The sequence below is a fragment of the Sceloporus undulatus genome, chromosome 3 (genome assembly GCF_019175285.1).
Source record: "Sceloporus undulatus isolate JIND9_A2432 ecotype Alabama chromosome 3, SceUnd_v1.1, whole genome shotgun sequence".
NCBI lineage: Eukaryota > Metazoa > Chordata > Lepidosauria > Squamata > Phrynosomatidae > Sceloporus > Sceloporus undulatus.
Genome location: NC_056524.1, coordinates 231,344,706 through 231,360,058, shown reverse-complemented (window position 1 = coordinate 231,360,058; position 15,353 = coordinate 231,344,706). Strand labels below are relative to the sequence as shown.

Below are 15,353 nucleotides of genomic sequence, written 5' to 3'. Positions count from 1 at the left end.
GTCTTTCTGTAGACAACTATTTTATTACCTGGTTTGGTTTGTGAATGCATTGAAGCTCTTTTGTAGAGACAGTGTTGGACATGAAAGGCAGTGGCTTTAGAAGGAAACCATGTGATTTTTTTTTAAAAAAATGTTCTTGCTTTTGTTTTAGTGAGACTCCATCAAGCCTTGCAAAACTGCTCACCAGGATGTGTTTGAAGTCACACGTCATAGGAAATGGGAACAATATTGAGGTTGAAATCCCTCCTACCAGAGCTGACATTATCCATGCATGTGATATCATAGAAGACGCAGCAATAGCGTATGGCTATAATAACATTCAGATGACTATTCCGAAAACATACACCATAGCTAATCAAGTAAGATTGCACCTTTGAGTAAACAGTCTGTATTGTCAGTTTGAAGGCTAGAAGTATGCCAGAAGGGTTGTGAGACAGTTTTCTAAGAATTAAAACAATATTCTGTCATGTCTTGTAGCAAAGGGAGTTTACCATAGCAAGGATACAAAACAGATGCCTTGCTGATCTGAGAAACTCAAAAGACCTGTGCAAGATGGGCTTTTAAAAAAGAATAAGCAAAGAAACAAAGATTAAATCTAGAGGCCATATTAAATCTCTGACTGGGAATCACATTTCCTCTGTAAAGACCAGATGTAGTCAGTTGAAGTTACCTTCTTGTAGGCCATATTAGCAGTCATCTCTATGATCTTTTAAAATATTCATTCAGCTGAAAGATTTTAAAAATGCTTTCTTTCCCTTCTAGCTTCCTCTCAATAAGCTCACAGAACTTCTGAGGCAAGACCTGGCAGCTGCAGGATTTACTGAAGCACTGACATTTGCTCTGGTGTGTGTAAAAATATTCTATTAATGGAGGTTTGAGACCACAACAGAGTTCTGTAGTGATTGTATCAGGTTCAGATTTGTTAATGTGTTGATACAAACTTATTATATGACCCATACTGGTAGTGGAACATAACAGTAGCTTTGGTTCTTCAAATCTAATAAACAGCATGATTGACCGTATGCTTCCTTTTCTTGCTTTTCTCTCAATCCAATCTACTCAGCAAGCCGGGGAAAGGAACAGTAAGGCTCTTTGGGGGCACATAGTATTTGGCTGTGGCTTCAGTGGTAAGGCATTGACATAATCTTGCAAAACTGAATCTGAGCAGAAAAAAAAGGTGTTCCTGAGTCTGAAGGGTGTACTCAGGGGCTGTGCACCCCACATGACGCTTGCCCCAACTCTACCCAGGGCGATGTGATGCCATGCACTGCTCCACATGGCTCACTGCAGAACAGCGCTCTTCTGGTACTGTGTCCATATGACGCAGCGACAAAAGAGCGCCTTAAAGCCGCTATAATGCCCTTTCAGTCTAGTTTTAGATCTGCTTTTAACCTGTTCACTCTGATAGATGAACTTTGCTGGCAAAAGGGCAGGGAAACTGTAACCCTACTGTTTCTCTCAGTCCTCTCCTGATATCCTGAAAAAGTTACCTAGCCTGAGGAGTGCAGGTTTCAGTACTGTATTTCAGTGGTTCTGCTCTGCAAGCATAGTCGATAATATTGGGGAATTACTGATTGCTTGAATATTACTGTGGGTTTCTTCACTGTTCTATATTGTTGTTACGTTCCGCTTTCTTTTTAACATCTAATGAAAGTCATTGAGAATCATTGAGATGAGTGAAGTAATTGTTGTTTTTAGCTACCCTCGAGTCAATCCCAACTCATGGATGAGACATCTCCAAAAAACCCTATCCTCTGCTCTGTTCAGGTCCTGCAAATTCATGCTCATGACCTCCTTGATTGAGTCCATCTATCTGGCATGCAGTCTTCCTCTCCTACCCTCTACCTTTCCTAGCATTATTGTGTTTTCTAGTGATCCGTACCTTGTCATTATGTAGCTGAGTATGATAGCCTCAATTTGGTCATATTGGCTTCCAATGAGATATCAGGGTTGATCTGTTACAAGACCCATTTGTTTGTCATTTTGGCTGTCCACAGTGTCCTAAGCACTCTTCTCCAGAACCACATCTCAAAGGAAATGTAGTGCCATAAATATGTTGATGACACTCAGCTCTGCTTATTTTCACTGGGAGCACACAGGTAGTGGAGGTGTTTGTTGCTGATGGTTCTTAGCCTGGAAGAAACTAAATAAATTGAAACTCAGTCCAGACAATTTATCTGACTAGGAAGGTAGACTGTATTGTGTTTGGGATGGAGTTGCAATCCCTTTAAAAGTTCATAGTTTGAAGATGCTGTTACTTACATCCAGCACTGTCCACAGGACATTCATGGTGCTGCATGCCTTTTATTAGCTATAGCACCAGGTACAGAGACAACTGGATCTGGTGTACTGTGTGCAGTATACATGGGTCTTCCTTTGAAGATCTCTCAGAATCTGGTTATCTGTACAAAATGCAGCAAACTGTGTCTGGTTATAAAGTTCCTATACAGTGGGTCCTAACTATCTGCGGGCTTGCCATCTGCAGATTTAAGCATCCTTGCATGGCAAGCCCTGTTGTCTCCAGTGGAGGTATGTGCACGTAGCTGCATTAGCAGCCATCATGCCAGTGTTACGGACAACAGGATTTGAAATCTTGTGTTTTTTCGTATCCATGTAAAGGTCCAGAAAGGATCCTGCATGGATACAAAGGTCCAACTGCATGTATATTCACCATACATGCCATTCTTGCATGTATTGTAACAGGGATGTGTTAGCTTGATGTACATATACTGTGAGAAGACATAATCTTGTTGTTTTGTTCAGTGGATATAATTTGGTGGAGATTCACATAAAACTTCTGCTGAGCTTAGCATTGTCATCTTAGCAATTGAAAGTTGTATCATTAATTGTACCATTAGGAATCATCTTAATTTTTCCTCTAATAATGGCACAAATATATCAAAAGTTATTTTTAATATCCTGTACAGTATGTATTGTAGGGCATCAGGTTAAATTCAGTACATTTTGATGTTGGGGTGTTATAACAACTGTATTATTAAATAGTGGATTTTTAAATTTCTCAGGAAAATGTAGTCTGCATTGATAAGATATTTAGAAAACATGTGATTTGAGGTTTCCCTAATATATACCAATAAAGCATAACCATTTAGTGTTAGACTCCCAAACCCTCCCTCCTCCAATATGTTAACCTGGGTGCTATCTTACCAGATGTTGTCTATCTGGTAAGATAGCACCCAGGTTAACACATTGGACAAGGGAGGGTTTTGCAGTTTCTTTTATAAGTTACTTTTGCATTGATGATATAAATAATATTACTAAATTAAATTCATTGATTTCTCCTCTGTTCTAATGTTAGTGTTCCCAGGAAGACATTGCAAATAAACTAGGGGTTGATATCTCAGCAACAAAAGCTGTACATATAGCAAATCCAAAAACTGCAGAATTTCAGGTAAGTGTGGTAAACTAATTCAGTAACATGTAAAATTTCACATTTGCCTGAAAAGTTAAATGGACTATAATATAAGAAAAAGCAGTGATTTATGAGAGCCTATAAAATGTGATGGGGTATAAACAACATTGCCACCCTAACCCATGGAACTAACTTGCTGGAGAGACTTGGAGCCTTGCAGAAACCCCCCTCTGCAGGCCTCCACAATAGAGAGGATCTCTTTGTAGGCTGGCTGAAGGGGTGTAGTCCATGCCAGCATCCTCAGTGTGCCCACTGGGAGCTCTGCAGGCAGAAAGCAGGCGCAAGTCCCACAAATGGTTGTTGTGCCTTGGAATCCACTGTATCAGAAGCCTCACATACCCAGTCTTTTAAACCTCTCTGCTACTCTAGCCTGGAGGTTGTGTGGTGAAATGTATCCCCATTGCTTGCAATGGGAGATTTTTCAAAAAAGAGAATCTGTTGCCTTGGTGGAGGAAAAGGCCACCCCACCCCATACACACATGCATGCCCCCTGGGTAGCACAAGTTGGGAGGACTGTGGATCAGATTGTAGATTTGCCTTGTCACTCTACACTCTTCCTCCCAAAGGTTGTTAATTTGGTTGTGAATGTAAAGAGCACTTAGAAGGCTTGTGCTATCATTGTTAATACCTGTATTTGTTATTTATTGTTAGTGTTTGAGACAATTCTGAAGATCTTTCATGATGTCTTCTAATCATTGTTCTATGTTCCAGTTAATTTTATCAAATTTTTCACTGGCAAAAGATTTTAAGGCAAGTAAGACAGAACAATTTTCAAACCCAGTGCTGTAAATTTTGGACTTTGCTGTCAGACTCTGGAAACTGCTAAGAAAAAATAGCACATTTACTATGAATGTTCATATTCCACTCTTTCCTATGTTGACATAGAAATCATTTACTGTGTAAATTCCCTTTGTGGCCTACAGGTGGCACGCACGACCCTCTTGCCTGGCCTCCTGAAAACTGTTGCTGCTAATAGGAAGATGCCTTTACCATTGAAACTGTTCGAAATTTCTGACATTGTAGTGAAAGATTCTACCAAGGGTAAGGGAATTTCAGTTTGACACTAATGCTTTAAGACATCAAGAGTATCAGAGAATCCATCATGAGTACAGCACATACTGTAGTTATGGAAAGGTTCCTTTATGCTTGACACTATGGAAGCACTGAACTAGGATGCCGGAGGGATTCAGAAATCTTTATATGCTTCTCATGTTGACCCTTAAACTCTTGGTGCAAGTTAGGATCAAAACATACTGGAAGCCACCCAGCCATTTACATGGGGGTGGCTTCATGATGCTCCAGTGGTGCAGCGTATACATGCCGCACACTGCAGGAGCGTCATGAAGCCAGCTTCCAGCCGTGGTGTGGGCAGTAAAGCCGGCTTTTTGTCACCTGAAAAAGGAGTGGCTATTTGCCACTCTTTTTTTGGGCGGCTTCAAAACGGATTGGGTCTGCGCCAGTGCCCCAATCCACCTTCAGAAGGGGCAGCTTCAAGCTTCCGCTTTGATCCATCTATTTCGCCCCTTATTGGTACAGTGCACCCATTCCCAAGCATACATTGATGAGAATAGATCTCTCCAGTGTCTGGCAATCATCTGCTACAGGACACTATCCTTTATATTAAACTGGATTTTACTGCAAATTTCACAGGGTTATAACATATTTGTAGTTAGCTGATTCCTTTTATTGAGTGAAAATGATTTTTTAATGCAATTAATTTATTTTGAACTACAGATTGAGTCTTTCTTATCTGAAATGACTGGGACCAGAAGTGTATTGGACTTTGGATTTTTGGTGGAGGAGAAATTTGGAATATTTGCTTATACATAATGAGGTATCTTAGAAATGGGATCCAAGTCTAAACATGACAATCATTTATGTTTTGAATACATCTTATACACATAGCCTAAAGATAATTTCTTGCACAATATTTTTTAATAATTCTGTACATAAAACAAAGCTTGTGTATATTGAACCTCGAGAAAGCAAAAGTGTCACTATTTCAGCAATCCATGCAGACAATTTTTGATTTTGGATTATTTCAAAATTCTGGATAAGGGATGCTCAATCTGTACACATAATTTTTCTCTAATTTGTTAAAATATGTTACAGTATAGAACTTCCGGCCTAGTTAATTTGTGGACCTGATTGATTAGAGGTCCCTTGTGAGACTTTTCAGTGCAACATTCTAAAAGAATTAATTCAGAGGGAGAGAATACAGTTGGCCCTCTGTATGCATGGATTCTTTATCCATAGATTCAACCATCCATGGCTTGAAAATATTCAATCAAATATAAATTCCAAAACACCATTGTACACAAGAGATACCATTTTACACAAGAGATACCATTTTAGTATGCCATTGTATTTAATGGGACATGAATATTCATGGATTTTGTTATTCCTAGAGGGTCCTGGAACCAAACCCCAGCAGATACCAAAGGCCCACTATATTCTAAACTCTTAAAAAGCAAAAGCTTAAAGCCAGTGTGGTGCAGCGGATTGAGTGTTAGTTCAGAGTGTTGACTCTGAAACCAGGGGTTGAATCTTTGCTTGGCTATGGAAACTCCTTGGGTGACCTTGGGCAAGTCACTCTCTTTCCATCTTAGAGGAAGGCAAAGGCAAACTGCCTCTGAAATCTTGCCAAGAAAACACCCTGACAGGTTTTCCTTAGGGTTGCCATAAGTCAGAGATAACTTGAAAGCACGCAACAACAGCATCACATTTAGTGGAGCAAAATGGTCCTTTCGGCAGAGTACTATTGGCTTTTCCAGTTGTACAAGCGGTACATTTATTCTTGTGGTGCTATAAGCACATAGTCACTTGTGCAGATGGTTGTGCTATCAGTTGCACAACTGGAAATTGTGCTGGATTCCCTTCTTGTGCATAGTACAGAAGTGGGTGTCTGTGAGCGCATCATATTTTCTGAGATAACATGTTATCATACCTATACAATATTAAGAATATTTTATTGCACTATATAGTGTCACATTTTTATATCACATGTTTTGACAGAATATAAATAATTTTCCAGCAAGCTTTAACCAGCAAGTATTTGTTGGGTTTGCTACTTTAAGATTCCTAAGCTTTATTGACATATTAACTGCTGACACATTTAAAACTAGCCAAGATGTCTAGTTTGTTAGTTGATAACGAGGGTGGACAATTTGTAGTCCTCCAGGTGTTGCTGGACTCTCATCTCCCAGCAGCGCTAGCCATTGTAGTATGGTAAGGAATCATAACATTTGCACAGCAACAACACTTGGATACCACAAGTTGTCCATATCTGTCTTATAAAGAGGTTGAACATCACTTTCATGGGGAAAATAGGCTTAAACTCACAGAGCTTAAATGAACATCAAATAAACTAGATGTTACAACTGCAGATCTGCGTGCTAAAGCACACAGTTCTGCTGTCACTTAGGCCTGTTACAGACTGCCAAAATAAAGCTGCTTCGGGTCTCTTTGGAGGTATGCTGTTTAAATGATGCATGGGTCCTAAGAGTCCGGAGGTCACGCCAAAGCCACACTCCATTCCTAAGCACTGGAGTGCAGCTTTGGTGCAGCTTTGGTGCAGCTTCCGGATTCTTAGGATGCATGCATCATTTAAACAGCATACCTACAAAGAGACCCAAGCAGCTTTTATGTTGGCAGTCTGTAACAGGCCTTAGTATCAAGGAAGTAGGTTTGGATAAATTACTTTTTTGAGCAACAACTGCATTTGATGTTGTACTCCAAAAAGGTAGCTCATCTAAGCTTGATTCTGATTTTAACAGCAAGCAGTGGGTGCCTGATGCTGAACCCTCTCTTCTCAGGCACTTTGCCTTCAGCTAGACACCTACAGCCAAAAAGAGTCCATGAGGTAGGAGAGCTCTTAGGGAAAGGCTGCAGGGAGAAATGCTGAATGTAGTGAAATGTTTCCTCATTTTGCTTTTATGTATTTCTTATTTCTTTTCACATAAAATAATGTTTTAGGTAGTGGGTAAACATTAATCTTGTAATAATGTGGGAAAGATAAGACTTTTTCAAAATGGATGTGTTTTGTGCTTTTTTTTTTCTTGCTAGAGGGCAGCATATACCAGTTTGGTTTTTGTCATTACATTTTTTTGTTTTACAAAAAGCCAGCTATCTGTCCAGCAAATTGCATTTAACAGTATCTTCAGACAGCACTTTGAAGTCTCTATAGTGCATATGTAATTTATGCTAACGTGCTTGGCAGTTCTTTTCTTTGAAAAACAGAACAAATGTATTTTATCAAATGATGCAATGGGTTTCTAGTTAATCAGGAAAAGGTGAGACTTGTCCCTAAAAGTTTAGTTTACCTTTGGCAGCAAATTTTCTGTGTGATGTGTTAGTGAATGAACCTCATGCTCAAACACAGTATTTCAAATCTGTCTGTTGTAATTGTGGAGAAGAGCCCATTAGAGTATTTCCTAATTAAGGCCCAGAGTTTTCACTGTGGAGTTTATCGGGCTAAAGATCCCTTTGCATACTGGATATGTCTGTAAATTCTATGGCTGAACAGTGCAGGTATCTGGGAGAACTCCATGCTAGAACCTTTTTTTAAATGGGGCAGGTAGGATATTTAATTGTGAGCTTCCATGAATTAATTGACTTGATACTGTTTGAGTATAGGTTTACTACTACAGTAAAAGCTGTAAACCTCAAGAGAGAGTTTTTATTAATATTTTAAGTAATATTGCTGCATTGCCTGTTTTCCTTTTCTTTCTTCACAGACTCACCAAAATGTAGATGAAAATAAAGACTGATACTAGATAGGACCTGAAGCTTGAAATGTCCTTAAAACAAGTTTTTACAAAATTGACAACTTGGGTTTTCCCCCTACAGATGTTGGTGCAAGAAACCACAGGCATCTCTGTGCCATCTACTACAACAAAAACCCTGGTTTTGAAGTAATTCATGGGTTGCTGGATAGAGTCATGCAGCTCCTAGATGTTCCACCAAGTAAAGAGAATGGATATTACATAAAAGCAACTGAAGGTAACAAAAGTTTAGATGTCGTTACCTGCCTATGTGAGATAAACACGCAAGTGCTTTTCTTAAAATTATGGGCCTGATTCATTCTTAGATGCTGATCTTTGTTTTTAGGTTCTCAATCACCTCACTTTCAGCACCTTTGAAATAAATGCTGTGATTGCTCCACTCATTCCCCATATTACAGCATACTTCAAACCACAATATGATCTAGAGGTTCTCTTGCTGTTAATTCTAGTTCCCCTCAACACAATTTTTAATAAGTTCTGATTTGCAAGGGGGATGGATGATAGCTACCATGTATACTGATCGCATGGAAAAGCATTTACTTGGAGGTTTCAGCTTGCATCCTAAAAAAGACAAGTGGAAGAAATGTCACACAAGAGGACATTTTAGTCCTCACAGCCCTGTGTATCTCCTACAATTCTTCTTCAGAAGTTTTAGGGAAGTTCCTAAACAATTAGGGAGAAATGAACGTGGTTACCAAGGGAGTAGAGAATGGTTTAGAATAGGGCAGAAGCATAAAGAAAACAAAAATAATGACCACAGAGAACCTACACAAATTTGAATTAGATGAAGAAATACAGTGGATCCTTGTTATACGCTGGGGTTTGGTTCCAAGATCCCCCGTGTATAACAAAATCCGTGTATGCTCAAGTCCCATTAAGTATAATGACATAGCAAAATGGTGTCCCTTATAAAAAATGGAAAATCAAGGTAAATGTATATTTTTTTGGAACATTTTCAAACCGTGTATGCTTAAATCCGTGTATAAAAATTCAGTGTATAAGAAGGGCCGACTGTAGAAATAGTAAAAGAATTATCATACCTGGGATCAAACATTGATAGAAATGGAGACTGCAGCCAGGAAATCAGAAGAAGATTGAGAATGGGAAGGACAACTATGAAAGAACCAGATCCTAAAATGCAAGGATATACAACAGAGCACAAAAGTTAGAATTGTACAAGCCATTGTATTCCTTATTGTCATGTATGGATGTGAGAGCTGGACAGTTAAGAAGGAGGATAAGAGGAAAATCAACTCATTTGAAATATGGTGCTGGAGAAGAGAATTCCATGGACAGCCAAAAAGACAAAACAAATGGGCCCTGGAGCAGATCAGGCCAAAAATCTCCCAAGAAGCCAAGATGACCAAACTCAGGTTGTCGTATTTAGACACATTATGAGAAGGCATGAATCATTGGAAAAAACAGTAATGCTAGGAAAGGTAGAGGGAAGTAGAAAGAAAGGAAAGCCTCATGCAAGATGGATGGACTTTATTAAAGAGATCATGAATATGAGTTTGCAGGAGTTGAGCAGAACAGTGGAGGACAGAGGGTCATGGAGATGCCTCATCAGCAGGATCGCCTTGGGTTAAGATCGACTTGAGGGCAGTTAACAACAAGCAAAAACTTTATATAAATTCTTTCTGGTTGCACAACTTGAGATCCATGACAGTATGTCATCCTTGCAATGGAAGAGACCTTGCTAACAATCCAGATGCCTCCTCCTTTATCATAAGAGTCTATGCATTATTGGTTCTGCAGCATTTGTGGTAGCACCTTAGATATTGGAGAAACATAGCTGTTAATTGCTTTGTGCCACGTCATAGGGAGGTTTAAGGAGTTGTATGTCAAATGGGCAATCAGTAGTGTGAGACCACCGGAGAAATACGGCACAGTGTAGTGTAATTTGAGGTTTGGACTAGGACTCTAGGAGATTAGGGTTCAGATCCTTGCTCAACCATGGAAATACACTGGGTAACTGTGGGCAGATCACACACTCTCAGCCTAAGAGGAAAGCAGTGGCAACCCACTGAATCAATCTTGACTGAATCAATCTTTTTTAAATATAATTTATTTTATTATATAAAAAACAGAGATGGAAGACATACATACATTAATGTAAATCGATAAACAAGTAATACGAAAACTTACACAAGACTCAGATCAAACACAACAATTAACAGTTAGAAAAACAACAAAACCCAAAACCCACCTCACCACAACCCCCCCTTTCTATCCTACACCTATCCTGTAGCACATTATACTGAACAAACATTAAACGACAACAACGAATTGACTTCCTTCCTACCAGTCAGAATCTTAATGTTAGAACTTGGCTAGCCTTTACTATTCCTTTACTAGAGTTGATTACTTTGAAAAGATTACATGTTACATGTTAGACTTATATATCCCAATACCACTGAAGAGAGGTTGGCAAGATTTTCTATTTTAAATTATATGTTGCTGCTTTACCCCAATCTTTTTCAAAGAAGACTATTTCCAATTGTCCAACGACTTTTTTTCATACTCGTTCTTCAATGCTTGGGTCAAGATATCCATGCCCATTCCCTCATATAATTTTAATAACCACTCTTCGTTAGACAGGGTTAATTCACTCTTCCATCTCTGAGCAAAACATATCCTTGTCAGGGAGATCATATAAAATATTGCCTTTTCATCCTCTTTGTTGATTTCCCCCTCCATTATCCCTAATAGGTATAACTCTGCTTTTAAAATTAGCTTTGTTCCCATTATGTAATTGATCAAATTGTTAATCATTCTCCAAAAGGTTTTTGCTTTGGAGCATTCCCACCAACAATGAAAAAACGTCCCTTTTTTTCTTTTTTCACTTCCAACAGTTTTCTTTCTTTGTTTTGTAAATCATAGCCATTTTGTACGGTGAGAGATACCAAAAATACATCACCTTAAAGAAGTTTTCCCTAATACTTTGAGAAAGAGTTAATTTCTTAACATCCTTCCATGCCTTTTCCCATTGGTTTAACATAATTGGATGACCAATACATCTGATCTTTAACTGTTTCCTCCTCCATTTCTAAGGTTAAAAGTGTTGCATAAATTTTGCCAATTAATTTGTCTTTATCTGAATATAAAATTTTATCAAGTTCCATATTTTTAATCTCTGGTTCAAAGCCATACATTTTTGCATCCATCTTGAATCTTTCATAAATTTGCCTATAGGTAAACCAATTGATATTTAAGCCGCCTTCCCCTTCCTTGATTATTGACTGAATCAGTCTTGACAAGATAGGACCCCCCCCCCCCCCCCCATGTTTACCATATGTCAGAGTTGACTTGAAGGCATATAACAACCTAATGATTTTTGTTTGGATCAAAAAGCTTGAGAACAAGAGTTATTAATGTGCTTGAGAACAAGAGTTATTAATGTGCCTTCTTTGAGAATATATTCTTCTGTTTGGAAAGAGGGAGCCAATATCTTAGCCTGATGGTTGTCAAGCAAGCATTAAAATTGTGCTGTAAATCAGTGTAAGGATGCACATTTCTTTGGTTCCTATAGTTCATTCAATATATGTGTTGCAATTATGTGCATCAAATTACTGACTTCAGTTTAGGAAGTCTGAGTCAACCACTGTACATTTGAAATATAAAATGCTTGCTAAGATCTCTCGAATGATCTGAGTCATTCCAGAATTTAGATGGAGAAATAAAGTGTCTGTTTGCTTTATATTCATTCTTGTTCCATATGTGCAGAACATGGATATTAGATCACCTTCTGTTACATTAATACCTAAATATCCATTAAGTTAATCTTAGGGTCATAACCTTTTTTGCCCTTATAGCAACACCTGTGCAAGAATTGCAGATGCTTGAAAATATGGGTGAAATTGTGATGTTCCCCAGGCCTTCGCACTAGTGTTTAGTGTAATTGGAGCCAAGCAATATGCTGAGGGAGAAATTTAGCCCCAAGTGAACAAGCATGTTAAAATTGAACCCTTACTCATTTCTGAAGGTGCATTCTGGCACAATTCAAAATATTGGCTATTTGAAATTTAATGCAGTCATGAAGACTTTTCTCCAGTTTAGGACTCCTCTCCAAAGCTCAGTCTAAATGTTGGGTCCAGACTGAATTAGTCATATTCTAGTCCCACTGGAATCAGTAGTGCAGTTTAGTCAGGACTAAAATCCCACTGATTCAGGTGGGACTAACCATGCCTTACTTAGGTCCAAAACGCACTGCCGAAATAATCCAGTTAAAGACTGCTTTAACTGATCTAATGCTAGGGAACACGAGTCACTAGAAAGGGCAATAGTGCTTGGCAAGGTAGAAGGCAATAGGAAAAGAGGAAGACCACATTCCAGATGGATAGACTCCCTCAAGGAAGCCACCATGGTCCTGAGCCTGCAAGACCTTAGCAGGGCAGTTTATGATAGGGTAACTTAAAGGTCTCTCTTAGGGTCACCAAAAGTTGAAGTTGACTTGACAGCAGTTAACAACAACTGGTGCAATAATCACTGTTACTGAATTTATGCAATTATTTTGCAAATGCAAAAAATGTATTTTAAATTAATTGGGGGGTTTTTGGAAGCTTTACAATGCGATTCCTAATAGAAATACATTATTTGTGGGTTATTTTTGTTAAACCCTTCTTCACCCACTCCCAGCGCCCCCCAGGAGAATAGTTTTACTGTACTCCTGACCCTGTATGAGCATCATACTTGCAGGTTCCTTATATTGTTCAAATAATATAGATATGATTATAAGTTGACCAGTTGAGAGAAAAATGCCTACTGGTTTAAATTTTGAACTCTACTTCTGTATTTATTGAATTGCTCAATTAGTTTTCTTGCTTGATAATGTTCTACTGTACTCCTATTTCTAGCCTCCATTTATTTAATTGAAGGTGTGGTTCTGTGTAGAGAATGCCAGTGACAGTAAATTATAGTGACAGCTTTTCATTTAAGGTTTGGCTGGCAATCAGACAGTTATTACATCAGCTGGAAAATGTGCTGCATGTTTGCATTACCATAAATGAAAAACATCTCTCAGGAGTGCAAGATTAACTTTACTGTAATATAATGAGAATCTCAATGTCATTTGGGACAACCAACTGGTCAGATCCATTGATCAGGGTCTTAGATCTTAAAGCAGGACAAGAAACAACCATTGTAAGTGCCACTTTAAAGGTTTCATGATGTAGTACCTTCTCCATTTGATCCTTATCTGGTTTCCTGGCACTTTGCTAAATCCATGGGCAAAACCAATCGCTGATGTCCTGTCACTCTGTGTGCGTTTGCAGACCAGGGAACAAGGATCCCTCCTTAGTTTGTCTGTTTCTAAATCACATTCCCTTCATAAGGTCCTGTGGTGACCCAGTGTGGTAGTAGCGGCTAAAGGATTGCCAGGTCTACAGTACATCTCAGATTACAAATTCTAACGTTGGCTACAAGATATTTGGTTAGAAAGCAATTGCTGCACCCTGCCATTTCTTTTTGGCATTTTGGCATGTTGGGGATTGATAAGGTTTGTGAGAAATTAAAGCTGCCTTGAAAACAAATTAAAAATCATGCTGTAGTAATAGATTTCCCAAAAAGAAAAACTCAAATTGAAACATTTGTATTTGATTTGTCACACTATGCTCCAGAGTTCATAATGGCTTTTGCGTTACAAATGTGTTGCAGGCTGTTTTAGTCAGGCATTATGCAAACTAAGTTAGTTTTCTGAGCTTTCTTTAAAAGAAAAAAAAAACCCTTTCTGCAAATACTTAATATGTCTTAAAGCCTGAAGAATGAACTGTTGAACTTTCTACATTTTACAGTAACTTGAGATATAGGAACAACTGCAAGTTGGTGACCCATGTTCAAGCTGACATAAGGCCAAGTGTTTACATCAGGGATGGATAATATGCGGGTCCCCAGATGTTGGTCCATTGCAGCTCCTAGCATCCCTTACCCTGCTGGCAAAGGCTGATAGGAGTTGTAGATTAGCAATACTGAGCCACTCATTCCCCTCCCTGGTTTAGCTGATATGTAGGAAGAGTAGAGACAGTGTGGTGTAGTAATTTGAGTGTTAGAAAAGGCCCCTGAGTAGATGGGCCATTCTGGCCTGGGGTGCTCAACTGGGTTGGTCCCCATGACTGCTTCTGCATCAGATGTAGCAGTAGGGAGCTTCCCAGTAGGAGCAACAATGCTGAAAAGTAAGGAGTGTGCAGGGCCGTTTAAACAACCAGGGTTTACTATGGAGTTTCCAGGAAATTCCATGGCAAACCAGGGATCAGATTGATGCAGGGTAAGGGATGTTCACCTCAGGGTCAGACCAGATTCACCAGATCTGCATCCAGTCTGCCAGGACTGGGCTTGGTCCTGACCCCAGGGTTTTGGCTTGTGTTGTGAAATTCAAATAGGATGACACGAGGCTGGGGTGGGGGTGGGGGGTGGAACATATGCAGACAGCCCCAAGAACTTTGGGAAACCAGGATTTGTATCCCTCCTTGGCCATGGAAATCCATCGAGTGACCTTGGACAAGTCACAAGCTTCAGAGGAAGGTATTGGCAAAACCCCTCTGAATGGAACTTGTAAAGAAAACCCTATGATAGGGATGCTTTGGGGTCGCCATGAGTGGGAAATCACTTGAAGGCACAAAACAAAAAAAACGAAGCTAGTTATTTTTCATGCAGTGCCACATACTTCTCTCTTACTAGTCTGAGATAAGGTTATTAATTGTTTGTAATTGGTTCTATGTTATGATTTGAAGACCTACAATGCAGCAGCCTGGACAGTACCTGGGTGGGAAACCTCCTCAAAACTCTAAACACATTCCACTTAGTTTTGTCACTGAAGTAAGTCAGGTATACTCTATTTTAATAGCACACATTAACCATTGAAAGAAACAGTTCCAGAAATTGTTATAAAGGGTTAGGTTTTGAAAACATCTCTCAGTGTTATAAAGGATTAGATTTCAAAATCATCTGAGTATATTCCTTCCTAAATTTGTTTTAATGTACTGAAATTCACTCAGTTCTCCCACTAGAGATCATTTTGAAATGTTTCACAGGTACAGAAGAGTGCTGTATAGCAAACAGAAAGGTCTAGGGAAAAGTAATCAATAAGTAATACATAAGAAAGTTTTAATATCTAAAAAATTCAATAAATGTAGTTACAGTAA

At 38.9% G+C, this 15,353-nt stretch overlaps 1 protein-coding gene across 2 annotated transcripts in view; it reads left to right on the top strand.

Annotated features, from left to right (window-relative positions):
• Nucleotides 1-15,353, top strand: part of FARSB (phenylalanyl-tRNA synthetase subunit beta) — a 45,533-nt gene that overhangs the window by 16,785 nt on the left and 13,395 nt on the right. The window contains exons 12-17 of one of the 2 annotated variants that reach the window (XR_006102987.1): nt 152-359; nt 763-843; nt 3,317-3,409; nt 4,354-4,471; nt 5,165-5,264; nt 8,279-8,409. Coding sequence is in view for 1 of the 2 variants with exons in the window: in XM_042458962.1 (XP_042314896.1) it covers nt 152-359; nt 763-843; nt 3,317-3,409; nt 4,354-4,471; nt 8,279-8,431 (653 nt within the window). In the remaining variant the exon portion in view is untranslated. Of the gene's footprint in view, nt 1-151; nt 360-762; nt 844-3,316; nt 3,410-4,353; nt 4,472-5,164; nt 5,265-8,278; nt 8,432-15,353 lie in introns of those variants that run through there. The other variant, XM_042458962.1, reaches the window with a different exon arrangement.